Here is a 16,160-nt window from a genome sequence, read left to right on the forward strand (position 1 = left end):
TGCAGCTGCACGATTGAGCCAGGAGAGAACAGCAGATGAACCTCAGCCATCCCACGTGAGAAATAATAAGTCAGTGCTATTTCAAGCCACTACATTTGGGGTCATTTGCTATGCCATAATAGATCACTAAAACAATGGGTGACAAAAGATATCAAATGGTTAAAAGTCAGCTACACCTGTCATTCATCTGCAACTACCTGGGATCATCTTGGGATTTTATAAGCATCTCCTTGCAAACTAACTTAAATAGAGAAAACCACAAAGGACCTTATCTTATCATATCCAAACACTAGCATTCAGTAACATCTAGGATACCAGCACTTATCTTCCTTATCTTCCAGTGGATTCTGGCAATTCTATCCCCAGAACCCTGTAGGGGGTTCCCCAAGTATGTCCCTTGATTGGTGAAGCTCTCTCCTCACTTGTATTCCTGCTTTATTTAACATAATACGACAAACCTGCAAATGCTTCTGTTAGAAAGATTAACAAGGTGATGAATGCTGGAGTAAACGAAACTTCAGTATGAGCACTGGGAGGAGGAAGAAGATGGAGCAGAGGCCTTAACTGCACTTTATGGCATGGACTACATGGAGCCACAGGGACAGCAATGACCAGGCGGGCTTGGAGTGGACTGATTACTAGCCCTACTTCCTGAACCTCCCTGCATCCACACCCTGGCCATGAGTGCACTGTGGTCAGAGTGCACTTCTTTGTCTCTGGACTTTGGGCTTATTCGTGTGACCTGTTTTGGCTATTGAAACATGGGTGCAAGTGACAGTGTGCCAGCTCTAATACACACTTAAGAGGCATTATTTGTACTGCATGCACTCTTGCCCTTCTGCAATTGGAAAGCATGTCCCCACTGGCTCACTGGTCCCAGGAGGAAGACGAGAGACACATGGAGCAGCGCCACCCCAGCTGACCCACCAACTCATGATCAAAAAAGAAACGCTTATTGTTGAATGCCACTGAGATCTTGAGGTTGTCAAATACCAAGCAATAGTTGACTAACACAAGGCTCCTTTATCAGATGGTAACATTTGCAAAATCAAATACACAGAGTATTCTAGAACTATAGAGTCTTCCTGGCCATACAAGTTGTAACCAAATTATGAAATAGATGGTTAAGTGGTCTCACTGCCAAGCAGAATTTAAGTACAATATATTGAATATCAGTGAATTTTGCTTTTACAGTCTAAGATTATCTTTCTAAAGACTGTCATCTAATATTCAAAGTCCTCTATATTTTAACCCTAACTTAGTTTCCTAGCCAATTCTCTCCCACTTATATTTTATATTTCATTCAAATTGGATTATTTATAATTCTTGAATATGTCTCACATTACCTCTAGCCTTTCCTCATTCAATTCCTTCCTGCAACCTTCATCTGACAGGTTTAGAATTCTTCCAGACCTTTAAGGCCAAATTCAGATGTCACCTCTCTAAGAAACCTGCTTTGACTCTGCCTTTTAATGCAGACTGTCTGTCCCCCTGACTCTTATCATGATGATTTCCTTTCCTCTTATGATATGTGGCTTATTCTGCCTCTGAACACTTCCTTACCAGCTTATAAAGTCCTAGACAGTGTTGGGGCACAGAAAAGTATTCCCTAAAATATGATGCTTTGCCTCGGGGCCTGCCCAGGGACCTGGGGCATGGAGAAAGGGACTGGACCCCTCTCCCCCAACCAGCCACACCAAGCCAGCTCCTTGGGTCTCACCTGGTGACCCAAGGCATGGAGAAGGGAACTGGACACACCTCCCACAACCTGGCACATGGCACCAGTGACTTGGGGCCTGCCCAGGGACCAGAGACATGGAGAAGGGGACCAGACACACATCACAACCAGGCATACCGCCAGTGCCAAGGAGCATACCAAAAACAGCACCTCCATGTGGGTGGCCCACTGCAGCCTCCACAATAACCATGGCTGCCTCAAAAGCGACTAGACACCACAAGCACCATGCAAATGGTCCACCAACCACTGGAGTGCATTCACACAAGAAGAGTCACCAGCAGAGACAAAGAAAAGAAGAGGATGTCTCTTTCCACAAAGCCCATTTTAGAGTGACAGAAGCAGCATCTGCTCTATGATAATATTGGGGGACCCGATCACATCTCTCAGCATTGGACAGATCATCTAGGCAACAAATTATCAGAGTAAGCATGATTCTTTCAGAAGGAGAGAAGAAATCTAGGGTAATTAGAGGGGGGAGAAGGAGGGAGAGGGGGAAGGGGAGAGATTGGACAAGGGGCATAAAGAATAATTACGATTTGTAACAATACATATGCTAGTAATATTGATTTGGTCAACATATCTCAATGTTCAACCCCCAAAATATGCATAATTGATTTTGATTCAATAAAAAAAATAAATTAAATTTTAAAAAATATGGTGCTTTGAAAATTGAAAGGCCTTATAAATAAGCCTCAGAATCAAGGTCCCTCTAAACTTGTCCTGTCTTCCCCACCAAGCACTGGGGGGGACTTTCTCTGCAATTTCTCCATCTGACTAAGAAAGCATCTTTCCAAAAGAAATGCAATTTTCTTAACATCCCCTCCCTAGGAATCTTATCAAATAACTAGAAAAGATCAACCCCTGGAGAAAAGAAGAGAATAGGAGGTCACCACACTTGCACAGACTCTTTCTCAAGATAATATCTGCCTCTCAGGCTCATTTCCTAATAACCATTTCCTGTCCCTCTAAAGAATTGTCTATATTCCCTTCCTCCCATCTCCCCTATGAAGATTGGTACATACGCTTCTGTACCCCACTGGGTTATTGGGAAATCACTCTCTTGTGATTCCTCCACACATTGCCCTTCCCCAGCATGTTAAAATGAAATGTTTATGCCTTTTCTTCGTATTAATTGAATCTCAACAGTTGACTTTTCAGTGAACACCAGGGGTGAAGAGGAAGCTTTCCCTTGGCCCCCACAACAGCAAGGTTTATTTATCTCTGTAATCTCCATGGCATTTAGCAAAAGGCCTTACACATAGTATAATACCAATTAATACTTTTTTTGCCTTAAGGAATGAGTAACCAATGGGAGCTAGCAGGGCACCAGGAAGCCATACTGAGAAAGAAAAGTGGACTTTAGAGTCTGAGAGATCTGGATTCTGTCACTTAGTAGCTGGGCAACCTTGGACCAGTCCATCTCTCTGTGCTTCAGCTTTCGAATATGATAAATTGGGATGGCACATATTTCACGTGATTGTTGTGAAAACTCAACGTGAAAATGAATGTAAATGCCTCACCATGTTTGACAATGGTGGTGGCCCCATAAATGGTAGCTCTATTATAAAAATGATAATGACACAGAACATCACACAGAAGTTAGTTTTATTTTCTCTCAAAGCTTAAGTGTTTAAGGGTCAGTGACTCTAGCTCCAATTAGCTGTTTTCCCAGAAACTATGGTTTCAATGATCTGGATTCTAGCTTTATGAAGATGCTCATACTAATATATATGTTACTTTTCTCCACAGTTCTAAATTCTATAGGTAGTCATCAGTAGAAGCAAATTTGTCCCAGGCAAGAAACATATCTCCTTAAAAGAAAACAAAGAAAACAAGCTCCTTCCTATACTCTCCAGTCCACTTTTAATAGAGCAATCCTTAGTCAACTAAATGATTTCTGACAAAGGCACCAAGAACACACCTTGGGGAAACAACAGTCTCTTCAATAAATAGAGCTGGGAAATCTGTATATCCACATGCAGAAGAATGAACTAGACCCCTATCTCTCACCACATACAAAAATCAACTCAAAATGGATTAAAGACTTAAATGTGAGATCCAAAACTATAAAACTACAAGAAGAAATTGTAGGGGAAACATTTTCTAACATTGGTCTGGGCAAAGATTTTTTGGATAAGAACTCCAAAACACAGGCAACAAAAGTAAAAACAGATAAATGGGATTACACTAAAACAGAGCTCTTTCCCAGCATTCCCACTTCTTCACCAGGGGACTAAAACAACCATTACAATGGATCAAAGGCTAAAAGCAGCAGAACTATTTAGCAGTGACTAAATGGTGCAAATGCAGTTGTTTACATGTAAACATTATCTCAATGAGGTTCTTTATCAGTAGAGGTGAAGAGGTGTTTTTATAAATAAGTAAATGTCAAGTAGTAGGTATTATTGTCAAATAATTGTTAATAATAATTCAGCAAAAACTGTTTTATCTGCCTTGTACTAACTGGAATTTTGTACACATGTCCACGCTTCATCAGAGCAATAGTTAATTGTCCAAAGGACAAACTCAAGATCAGGCAAACTCAAAAGCCTGTAAGCGGCCAGGCAGGTAATGTCAGTGAGTGAATTGGACTTGGTGTGCATCCACCAGAAAGGGTCAGCAGTTCACTGCAGGCCACAGCCTGACTTGATGGGGCAATTGCTACCCCACCCTGCTGACTGTCGCTTCAATGAATGAACACCCAGTGTTGCCAGATCTTCTGAAGAAGTTTGGGGTTTTTGTGCAATACTCCAGTTTTTAAAGGCAGCCTTGCCTTTCATTTTAAAATTATTTGGGGAGCCAAAAAATATATTTGCAGGCCAGATGTGGCCATGGGTTGGCAGTCTGTGGATATCTAGTATCTTGCAGTAGATATTCTAAAGTCACTTTGAATCATCACAGAGAGGTTAAAAGATGATTATTAAATTCATTATATTTGTATTTTTGAATCTGGAAATGTATAATTCACTCTCCGTGAATCCTGAAAAGCACCTCACTCCCTCATTTATAAATCCTCACTCACTTCACTTTTGGACCTCTATTTACAGTCTTACAGTTCTCCCCCACCAGGGCATCCCTTGGCCACTGTCCCACACACCTACTTAAATCCTACTAGTTCTTTAAAGCCTGATTTAAATGCTAGATCCTGTATAAAACCTCCACGATGCTCCTCAAAGTCCCCTATGTATAAATTATGACGTAAATTACCCAACGTAGAAGATCTGCACTGATTCTATTAGACCTCACCATGTCCTTACCCCACATGCTGTAACACAATAATCGCTACAATTATTCACCGCCACCGCAGCGATAGGCCTGGAGTCTACAAGTCAGGAGTGAAGTTGGCGAGCACTCACCGCCAAATGCATCTCCGTTCTGGTAGCTCTTCCCTTTCTGGGCTTCCTCTTCATTTTGAACAGTAGCAACATGCTTGGCGGAGGCACAGCCCATAGTCTCATTCGGTCAGCTTCAGCTGGGCTGAACTGCAAATCATCTCTACAGACACGGGAACATTTTTTTGTTTCTTTAAACACAAAGAGAATCCACCTTGCTGCTGAGTTGGTCAAGCTGCGCACACCTGCAAGAACAGAAAAAGCTAGATCAGAATGGGGGAGCCCGGCCCAGTGTGCGTCTCAGCATCCAGCTGGGCTGTGTGCACTAGGTAGAATCAGGCATAGCCCCCTGCACCAGGACTGCAATGGGGGACCCAGGAAGGGAATGCAACATGGCCCGTTCTCCTTTGATCCCCACTCAGAAAGCAGTTCCAGAAGGGGTGCCCCTGAACAGCACATGGCTGAGGGGTGAACGTTTTGAGGAGATACAAAACTATACAAACATTTATTTAAATAAATATCTGAGCACTACTCCTTGCCACACATTACACTGAAAGTGCTTATAGGTTTGCTAATATTCTAGAATCTCAAAAACCTTCAGGGAAAGAAAAGCACATGCTTGAGGTCCACCCAGTTCAGCAGGCTGAGATAAGGCCATCAGCTTCCCCGTCCTACCCTGCAGGCCAGCTCTGCCCAGCTCTGCCATTTGCAATAAATACTGATTATGACTATATCAGTGGTCATGTCTATATAATTCCTCAGACTATTCTATCACTGGTTGTATTAAATCATTAATAAAAAGAACAGGGTTGGTTGGTGAAGTTTTACAACCTGGGAAGATTTTTTTCCTAGATAGTTAATGCTTTTATCTTCTCTACACTTCAGGTAACCTCATGTTAACATATTTTCATTTTTAAAGCTATACAAAATCCAGGCCTATGGATGGACACACCACACACACACACACACACACACACACACACACACACACACACACACACACACACGCACACACACACACACACCCCTATTCTATTATTTAGCAGTAATGTCTTTAAAGCCACAGTATTTCTATTTCATGGTCTGTTCACAGTAATGTATAGAGCTTAGGGATCTGATGGGGGAGAGACTGACATTTTTAAAAGTGCACATAATACAGTAAGTGCTATGATAAAGGTTTCACAGGAATCTATGATAATGCAGAATTCAAAAGAGCAGATTAAATTATCTCCAGACAGAGGCAGAAATTAAAAGAGGAGATGGTATTTTTTTGTAGGGTCTTAAAGATTTGGTAAAAATTTACCAGGCTGACAGGATAGGCGCATCATTCAGATGTGAGCAAAAGCCTGTGCTAAGACACTACGCTGTAGACAAGACTAGCCTGACATATTTATGTGTGCTTATTTTATGGGGGGAAGAGGGGGACAGGGAAGAGGATTGGACTGTTAATGCCTTGTGAAGGGTCTGGAGAAGGCCTCACTACCTTTTATCCAATTGAATTAAGATAAACTATAAAATGTCATATGATCTAGGAAGTCTTTCTGATCCAAGTTTGAGCACACTGTGAAAATATTAAATTCATAGTGTAGAAATCCATTCTGTCAACCTACCCTGGTTTTGGAAGAAGCATCATCGAACTATTCAGCAAGAGAGCTAGGAGAAGGCATTCAGCTCCAAAGGTAGCAGAAGAGGAAAAACTCCTCTCCCACCAGGCAGCAGCTAAGAGATGCTGCTGCTCTTGCTGCTGCTGCTTTGCATTCCCTGCCCTCATCTCCAGCATCATCAGTAAGGTAACAGGGGTGGGGCTGCAGACGTAAATTCTTGACTTTTCAAAAAGGAACTAAGGGGAAAACAACCTCACACATACACAGGAGAGAAAACTGAAGTGAGAGGGGAAGCCTCGCTTCCCTGACTGTTGCCACCTTTTCAAAATAAACAAAGCGAAAATAGAAAAGGGAGAGGAGACCCTAAAAAGATCACCAAAGTACCTTGAGAATTAAGAGACAACTTACAAACATCCCCCGTGGGAGTCCTCTCGTGCTTTCCTCTTCCTTATTCCAATTTCATGTTTACAGCCTCTAATGCTATCCAAGAAGTAAAGGTAAGAATCTAAGACAGGAATTATCTTCTGCTACCCCTGAAAAGCATTTTGTGGTGTTTCTGCTGTGTTTCAGAAGGTGTGTTAATATAAAAAATATACATATTTTTTATTTGAACTTAAATAGTTGAAATGATATGAAAATCAAATATACTGCAGCAGGACAACAAAAATAAACATATAAGAATGATCTTTTTTTAAAAAAAAAAAACAGAATGTTTCTGTTATTCAGGCTTTGGAGTGAGGGGCAGGTTAACAAGCAGCTTAGATATGATTATCCAATTCAAACAATAACTAAGGAAGTTTCAACTTAATTATATATTTTTAAAAGCACTATCACTCAATATGAGTTCTCTCCAAATCATAAATGGGTGTAGATTTTGTTTTTGAAACATATACAGGATATATTTTAGAGTGATATTTTCAAGTTTTACAAATTTATCAGAAATATATCTGAATAATTTACACATTTGAAGGTGATAATTATGAAGTTATTTGAGGGGCAGAAGATCTCCTATTCATAAAGTCAATCATAGTTTTACTATGTCACTGGATTCTGCACATAAACACTTGCCCAATCATTCATTCATTTAATCAAAAGATATTTATCGAAAACTACTAAGTGACAGATGTGTTCGGTAGGTATTGGGGTATATAGTGGTAAACAAGATAAGATATGGTTTTCCCTCAATACCCACAGAATATGAACAACCAGAGAAGGAGACAGTTAGAAAAACCAGTTTCACAGCAATATGGTATGGCTATCGCAGGTTAAATACAGGATGACAGAGGACTTCACCCCACAGGCTTCTGACTCAGCTTTGGGAGAGTGTCAGGAGATGTCACAGGTTTGAGACCTGACCACAGCTAAAGAAACATCATGAAAACACCCCTGAACTGCATTTCTTTTATAGCCTGATATGATGTCAAGGTTTCATTTCTACTGAAAATTCTTCCACTTAACCTCAATCCAACGAAGACCTCAAACTGAGCAGAACTTCAGAAATGTATCTTTAATGACAACTAGAATCATCTGCTCAAAAATGGTTCCCTTCAGTTTGCTCTAGCCTTCTCATAAACTACAGTAATTTTTTAGCTTCCATTATTCCATTAGCTTTGCTCAGTTTTCCTTCCCCAGCCCCCACACCCTCTATTCATTTACCTCTCTGAAACCACAGCACAGTCTCATAGGTGAGACTGAAAACAAGTGTGCAGAGACCACAACACGCGCAGATCTGAGAGTCTCGTTTTCACCTATTGTTACTCACAGCGTGCTGTTTCTGAAGTCACGGATCATAGTGTGAGAATTAAACCGAAGCATCTTTGATGTCTGATGGAATCTTCCAAAACTAAGTGCCACTGAGGGTGTTTTTTTTAAGCTAAATAATCTATGCGATAGGCTCATCAGGCACCTCTAAAAACATGGGGCCCAATTAATTGCTCATGGCTTTGTTTAAAAACCTCTCCAAATGGTTGTATGTCTACATTATCCTGTGCCATGTAATTAGAAAGTGTAATCTATCACGCCATGAGCTAACCTAATTTAATGCCATCTTTATAGGATAGTTTTCCTGTTTTTGATAAAAATATATCAGCAAATTTGTAAATCCAATTCAAATTCAAAAATGGATTAAAGAATGTGTAACCATGTGTGTTTATCCTTCCTCTCCTTACATGGTGCCTCAAACTTCTTTAAGGAGAATTATTGTTCCAGAACACTCTGTGTTATAACATGAGGAAGTTCTTCTTTCTACACAATATAACATACTACAAAGATGTAATACCTTTGCCCTTCTATAAGGAAAGATTATGATGGCTCTTCTCTTTACCTTAATTTTTTGAATTAGAAGCACGGTTTTATAAAAAAAACCTACTTTTATAAAACTGGGAAGGAAGAAAATCAACAAAATCTGTTTTTGAGAAAAATCAAAGGCATTTAACCTTTTTTCAAAAAAAGACTACAGGAAAATATTTCTGTTTACATAATATTGTGGGTAATTTCACTTTCCACTAATTAGTCATGAGCTTTTTCATTTTGCATAGAAAAGCCAAAAATATTGTAGACAATTTCCTTGTCAAGAAAGGCACTTCTTAAAAAATGAATTTTTTTCTTAAAAAGTGAATTTTTTCATAAAAGAAGTGATAAACTCCATAAAGAAATCCTAGGCCAGAAAGAACATGAATACCTTAGGATTAGACAAACTCCATAAAGAAATCCTAGGCCAGAAAGAATGTTATGATTATTCCACCTTAGGCTCGGAGGATTGGAGAGAAATCAAACTCTGATGGCCAAGGGTACACAGAGAGCTCTGAAGACAGCAGTTAAGAAAAGGATCCAGCCACATTATTAATAGATCAGCAGCAAAGTGCCCCCTTTTTCCTGATTAAAAAAAGAAATCAAGTCCACATCTAAAAACCCCTTTATTTTATTGAAGAAAGATCCAATATCTAAGCTCCATTAAAAAAAAAAAAAATATATATATATATAAATAACTAATCAGTCTGCTTGCCCATCTGCTCTGCTTCCCTGTAATGAGTGTTAATACGGCAGCCCGCTGGAAGGAAGAAAGGCAGCTTAAAAGTGATTTCTAATCTTGAAGCTTTGGTATCCTCGGGCTACTGTTAACACCATTTCACATTTCATTGTGGATGTTAAAAATAATACATAAAGAGATGTCGCATTTGACGTGTGGATAGTCTGGAAAAGTCAAACCTTCCTGTTACCCAGCAATTGCCGGCATCACAGAACATACTCACTCCTCACCTCACGCTCATTTGGTGGCATGACAATTGACAATATGCTATTAATTCTAAAAATACATGAATTTTGGCTTCTGCCTTCATTATGGGAAAACTCTCACTTCTGCAAATGATAATTGCACAGAGGCGTCTCTCAGAAACATAACAATAATAAGTCCTGTACAAGAGGACACATTTTGGCTGGATTTCTACAGTGAGGTATGGGGACAAGGAGGCAAGGTGACAAGGGCAAAGAGCACTGGACAGGGCGTGAGACCACTGAGCGCTGGTCTCAGCCCTCACAGGCCTGCTTGGGGGCCAAGGCATGTCTTTGAGCCTCTTTCTTTGATTCTATGATGTAACTGAACATATATCCAAGAAGCGATGCTTAGGATAAAATGACCACTTACAAAAAGGCCATGTCTTACCTACTTCAATGTATTTACACACTTTGTTTTTAATACCTACTCGGTGAGGATATACTTGCAAGTCTGAAACCCCAACATTCTCAGGAAGGCCTATGAGGTCTAAAGATTATAACCAATGATGCTTTCGACCAAGGGTATTGATTTCAATTGTGCATAGGCTGAAAAAATAAACAAAGATTAACTCTCCTATTTCCTCTTCTCTATTCTGTCTTTAATGAATAAAATTAATTTTAACAGTGTTTCTTGTAGGAAGCTGGTAAGAAAAAGTTTGTGGAATTTAAGATTTAAGAGTTTTGCTAAGGATTTAAGAGTTTTGCACCTTTATCGCACACCTGAAAACTCTTCTTTTGTGCTACCCATATATGTTCACATAAGTTCATGCATGGGGGACACTAATTTTGAGATGGCAAGAGAAGAAAACACCAGTTCCTGATGAAAGTCAAGCATCCCCAGCAGTGTGAACCTATGCAGGAGTTATTGCCACTTCCAGATTTCCTCCTCAGTGCTCAAGGCCAATGGCAGATATTCCTAGACTTTGAGTCCTCTTTTGTCTTCCACTTCCATGACCAAGAATACCATGGGCATTTGCAGGAAGTTATCAACCTGTGTCATTTGGGGGCTTCTGTGCTATGTGCTTTTACAGGAAGACACTGATGACTGAGATTTCTTAACAGCTGTGCTGCTCGTTCAACATGTCACTTGGGCCAAATCCATGTGATTTGTTTGTCAGTGCCCTAAAAATAATAATAGCAGCACCTGTTTTCCCTCTGTTTTTGGATTGTTTTGAAAATCTAAGTAGATAATGAAATGCTTTGAAAAGCACTTATATATGCAAGATAATAGTGTTCTCTGCATGCTCTGCTATGCCAGGTGTAGGACATTTTCCATCAGACCCACAGCTTTTCAAGAGCGTTGGTGGAATCAGCTTCCCCAGAGGGCTCCTGGCAGGAGGCCCCACTGGCTTAACTAACCCAAGCACACCCAGACCACCGATGCTAAGAAATCAATGGAAAAAATGAAAGAAAACAGATGGAATGGTAGAGACAAAAATCAAGAAATGACTAGGAAGAGAAAGTAGAATAAGTATGAATTACTAAAAAGCACAATTTGATTTTAACCAAAGCAAATAAGTCGTGATCCTTCCAGAATGGCCAGTGAAGACCATCCTGGGCACTCTGCATGTTGAAATATATTATAAAGAACAGAAATGATTCTTGCCCTTGAAGGACTGGCATTCAGATAAGGCTAACAGATCATAAATGTAATAGAGCAAAATAAAATTTCAATGACTAATATACCTTGCAGGGAAACAAAAGATCAGAGATGTTCTTGAGAGTCAGAAGTTATCTCAAGCGAATTAAATTAGTGCTTGCCCCAACTTTATTTTATGCACCAAGAGATGCAGGAACATCCAGCAAAATGTGCTGCTCTTAGCAGACCCTTAGTAAGCACCTGCTGGTGGGGAAGACAGTGAAACAGATGTCATGTCAGTTTTGAGCCTGCTAATCCTCTCTGATACTATAAACTACAACAGAGAACTGTAGCTAGATTCATCCTTTAGAAACCTGTAAGTTCCTTTCATGGTGCCAAAGGACAAGAAAGAGAAAACACCGTTGATCCTGTGTCCCTTGAACACATCTGGTTACTGTGGTAGATAAAAGGAAACGTGACCAATAGACGTAAAAGATAGTTGTCTAAGCTAATCATTAGAAGCAAACGTGAGAACAGTTTAAGAACAAAAAAAAAGCCAGCTTGTATTTATTTGGGCACTTATTTGGTACTGATATTTGAGTATGAATATATTTAACATTCTCAGAATTAGCAAAATTTTAAATAATGTAACAATACTTTGAAAAAATCTGAATCCCACAAAATGAAAAAGTGTTCCCCTGAAATCTAAATACACATCCCTCTTTCCTCCCAAAATAACCTCTTTCCTCCTTTTTCCCCCTGCTTACTAAAATAAGTGAAATTATCCATGAGAGATTGGTGCAAATTCTGGCCTAAGATCTCTCTCTCTCTCTCTCTCTGTGGTCTATCTCAGGCCTCACTATTCCAGGTCTGAGAAAAGTCTGCAATGATCCAGTTACTTAGTAAACCCACCTCTAATCTGCTGGTCAGAGGGCTGCTTGTTGAAATAAGTGTCTCTAGAGGAAAGCCTTGACAACCTGAAATTCTGTCATCTGGAATCTTCAACAGCTCAAGGTCTGGAAGTGCCCTGAAAACGTAGAGAAAGCGAACACAAAACCCCTTTGTTGGTGAAGAACTTAGTCTCTCTCTCTGTCTTTCTCATACACATACACACTGTAAAAGTTCTGAAGATGAGAAGATTATATCCAATATTTTGTGACTGATGGAGAGAAAAGAATTGCGTAACTTTGGGCAAGTCACTTACTTCACAGCGCCTTAGTTCCTCATTTACAAAATAGGATAAGACCTGACGAATTTTGAGGACTAAATGAGATAATATATGTAAAGCCCTTAGGACAATCCCAGGCACAGAGACGGCTACTGTCATTACATCACTGTCATCATTATTACTTAATGGAATGGTGATGAATTTTAAGATAAGAGGGACAGAGGCAAAAGAGACTTAGAAAGAAGAGATGAAAAGAGAGATAAGAGGTTAATTTTGGCAGCTTGGTGGTTCTTAGGAACTGCCCCAAAGATAAACAGGCAGACCGAACACACCAGAAAGCAAGAGACAGCAATTCTGCAGCAGGAGAAGCACGTGGGCTATGTGCAGCACTTGCAAAGACGGCCTGAGAAGTGCCAGGTGTTTTTGATGCACTGGGGTGGGGAAGGTCAACCTCTGTGTAGCACATCCTAAGGCTGCAAAGGCAAAGGCTGTGTGAGGACAAGTTGAAGGTTAGTGAGCTCTCCCAAGCTCTGGCACAGCCTTGATGAGTATGCAGCTCCTTCTTCCTACTGTTACACATTTATGTGTCTGTGTCTTTTGCCAGGCAGATCTTCAAGGTCATGACCATGTCCTAATCATTCCTCTCTATATTCCCTATGGCATACTGTCAGGCACACAGTAGGGTCTGCAATACATGCTGAATGGATAAATTCCCTTAGAAATCTTTTTTCACAAAGAGGTGTGGGGTACTTCTTAAAGAAGGGAGCTTCCCTCAGCCCCATGTCCTAGATCACCTGCATGGACAGTGATTTCTTTAGTCCACTGATAACTAAAGTTAAAAATGTCTATCTCAGCCATCACAAACGATTTCAAAGTATGTTCAGTATATACTCCCTAAAAGACAGAAAGGGAGTAATATGTAATACAATACCAACATAATGCAATTTTGAAGGCTTTTGGCACTTGTACGGTTGGCCCTAATATGCCCTAGAAAATTGTGCTATCTATTGATTTCAACACTCATTTTGGGGGAATTGCTTAGTTCTCAACATTCCACTAAGGAATGGAGATTCCAAAATGGATCAGACAGCTAGACCTTGGTGTGCATTTCCTCACTTTAAACTAGAATCTAGAGAGGTTTGGCAGTGCTTTTAATACTCACGCACCTGAAGAACCAAGGTTTTTGTTTATTTGCTTGTTTTTGATGAAATTCAAATCTTTGATTAGCTTTCCATAACAAAGAACTATTTAAGGTTGATGTCCCTAGAAGGCCAAACAAATTGAAATTATAAACATCACTTTCAGGAAGCACAAGTCAGTGCTTCTTTAACCTACTGAGTTAAAAAAAAAAAAATAAAAGACACCTCAGGTCTCATACTGCTTTCAAGAAATGCACAAGACTTTTGGGAACTTCATCGATTTTGTAGTGCTCGGCCCCAAACACATTCTGTGCAATCATCTACTCAAAGAAACCAAAGAGTAAGAAGCTGAGAGGACAGATACAGCAGGATGAAAAAGCAAAGTCACTTTGTATATACTTTGTATGTATGTATGAATGTTCCAGCATTCTCCGGCCCCTGACGAGTTCACTCATGACTCTGAAGTCTTTCCTCTGAATGTACCATCATTTCTGGGATGTTTTTTGGAGTGTGAGATAACAATAACATAAAAGTGAGGGCAAGATGGTCTTCCCTAGCACTCTAAAAGATCATATACGTTGCAGATTATGAACTATGATGACCTTGTAAATGTTACCAAAAATTGTAGCCTACTCTTTTAAATCAGTTCAACATTCCCCATTTGAAGTAGCATAATAAGTGAACATGGTGTTCTTTCCTACGTGTTCAGCGAAAGGTTCTTAGAGAAAGAGACCAGAGTGGCAAGCTCAGGAGAACTGGACAACATGGGCAGGAGGACCACGACGGGGGCTGACAGGAGACCGCAGCTCACCCTCAACAGGCATCAGGCAGCACCCCCGGGGGGTTAACGCTCTCTAGCAGACCACATTCAGTGCTAGTCTGAGACATGAAAGTTGCAAGCCTATCTGAATAGAGTACTAAATGTGTGGCTTGATGATAAACCCTTTTACCTAAAAAAGGTAGAGCAGAAATAGGTGAAAGTGAGGATTTGACCACATTCTATCCTAAGGAGGCCTTTGCCCCAGCTGTCTTTGTGAGATCACCCATGGGTGGCCTAGCTGTGGTGGTTACATTCCTGCATATGACAAACGTACATCTGGCAAACTGCTTATTATTGCTGTATCTGGGAGGATTGTCATCTGCCATCACCTATTACATCACTGCCATTACCACCCCAGGAACAGGCCTGCAAAAATAAAAGACACATTTTCTAATCCTAGGATCTCTCTGAAAATTTTAAAGAATTTTTAGGATCCACATTAAAATTTGTATTTGTAGATCATTTTCTGGACCCAGTCCCCAAACCTCTCACTTATTCATTGACTTTTTCTATGCCATATTTTTTGTTGGTTTGTTTAATTCTTCTTTGAGAGAGGAAAAAACTTAGTCATGTCCAGTGGGCACTGGGATGGTCCTTCTGGCAGTTTTAAAAGCATCGCAAATGATTAAAATTTGCGGTAAAAAATTTTATTCTCATAAATTCATAATTATCCCATTAATTTTCTACAACAAAACAAATAAGATTCTTAATTCACTGATTCTGTTGGGTCCTTCCCCTGTCCCGAAATCCTCCATAATTCACTAATGCCCTGAGGTAAAGCCTGAGATGCCTGGATTTTCAAGCTTCACCTGTCTTCAGGGACACCTGAGGTCAAGGTTCCTAATCTTACAGATGAGAAAACTGGAAGCTGAGGACTTCAGGCAACTTTCTAGGGGTCCCCCAGGACCCAGTCCTGCTTCCCCACTGTCACCTCTTCCTACTGCTCCAAGGTAACTGGCATCCTCTCCATCCCATCAGGTGGCTCGCACAGTCCCACCTCTTCACTTCCGCTTAAGCCTTTTATTTTCCAGGAAGAAGCCTTCCCATCGTTCCATGCCTGCCCTCAATTTTCTCTCTTTCCTAAACTCTAACTCAGTCAATTATTTGGTGTTTCTTAGACATCGCTCTTAAAATAGATGCTAAGTGCTTTGAGGGCAGAAACCCTCTCTATTTGTCTCCCCTGCTATGATGAGTGCTCTGCTAGGCAGAGAGCAGGAACTCAACAAATCCTCTTCAAAGAGCTCACCAGTGGCTGTCTCTGTCTTTCCACCTCTGCACCTGCTACACCACCCTGCCTAGAACGTTCTCCTTCCTCAATTTTGCCTGGCTAACTCTGGTCTGTGTAAGCTGTCCCTCCCACAAGGTCCCAGCGTACCTGATAATTACCCCTCATGGCCCTCATCATAGTGCAGGATATCCGTCATTCCTACTTACCTATCACTTCCACAACTCTAGAGTGCAAGCTCCTTGAGAGACACAGACTGTGTTTCTTGTTCCAGCTTCTAAC

General features: G+C 40.5%; 1 protein-coding gene across 4 annotated transcripts in view; it reads right to left on the bottom strand.

Annotated features, from left to right (window-relative positions):
• LOC134384028 (uncharacterized) overlaps window positions 1–16,160 on the bottom strand; it is a 202,866-nt gene that overhangs the window by 120,561 nt on the left and 66,145 nt on the right. For 3 of the 4 annotated variants that reach the window (XR_010024237.1, XM_063105643.1, XM_063105642.1), the window contains one exon: window positions 5,095–5,315. Coding sequence is in view for 3 of the 4 variants with exons in the window: in XM_063105643.1 (XP_062961713.1) it covers window positions 5,095–5,188 (94 nt within the window). In the remaining variant the exon portion in view is untranslated. Of the gene's footprint in view, window positions 1–5,094; window positions 5,316–12,438; window positions 12,531–16,160 lie in introns of those variants that run through there. The other variant, XM_063105644.1, reaches the window with a different exon arrangement.

The sequence above is a fragment of the Cynocephalus volans genome, chromosome 8 (assembly GCF_027409185.1).
Source record: "Cynocephalus volans isolate mCynVol1 chromosome 8, mCynVol1.pri, whole genome shotgun sequence".
Lineage (NCBI taxonomy): Eukaryota > Metazoa > Chordata > Mammalia > Dermoptera > Cynocephalidae > Cynocephalus > Cynocephalus volans.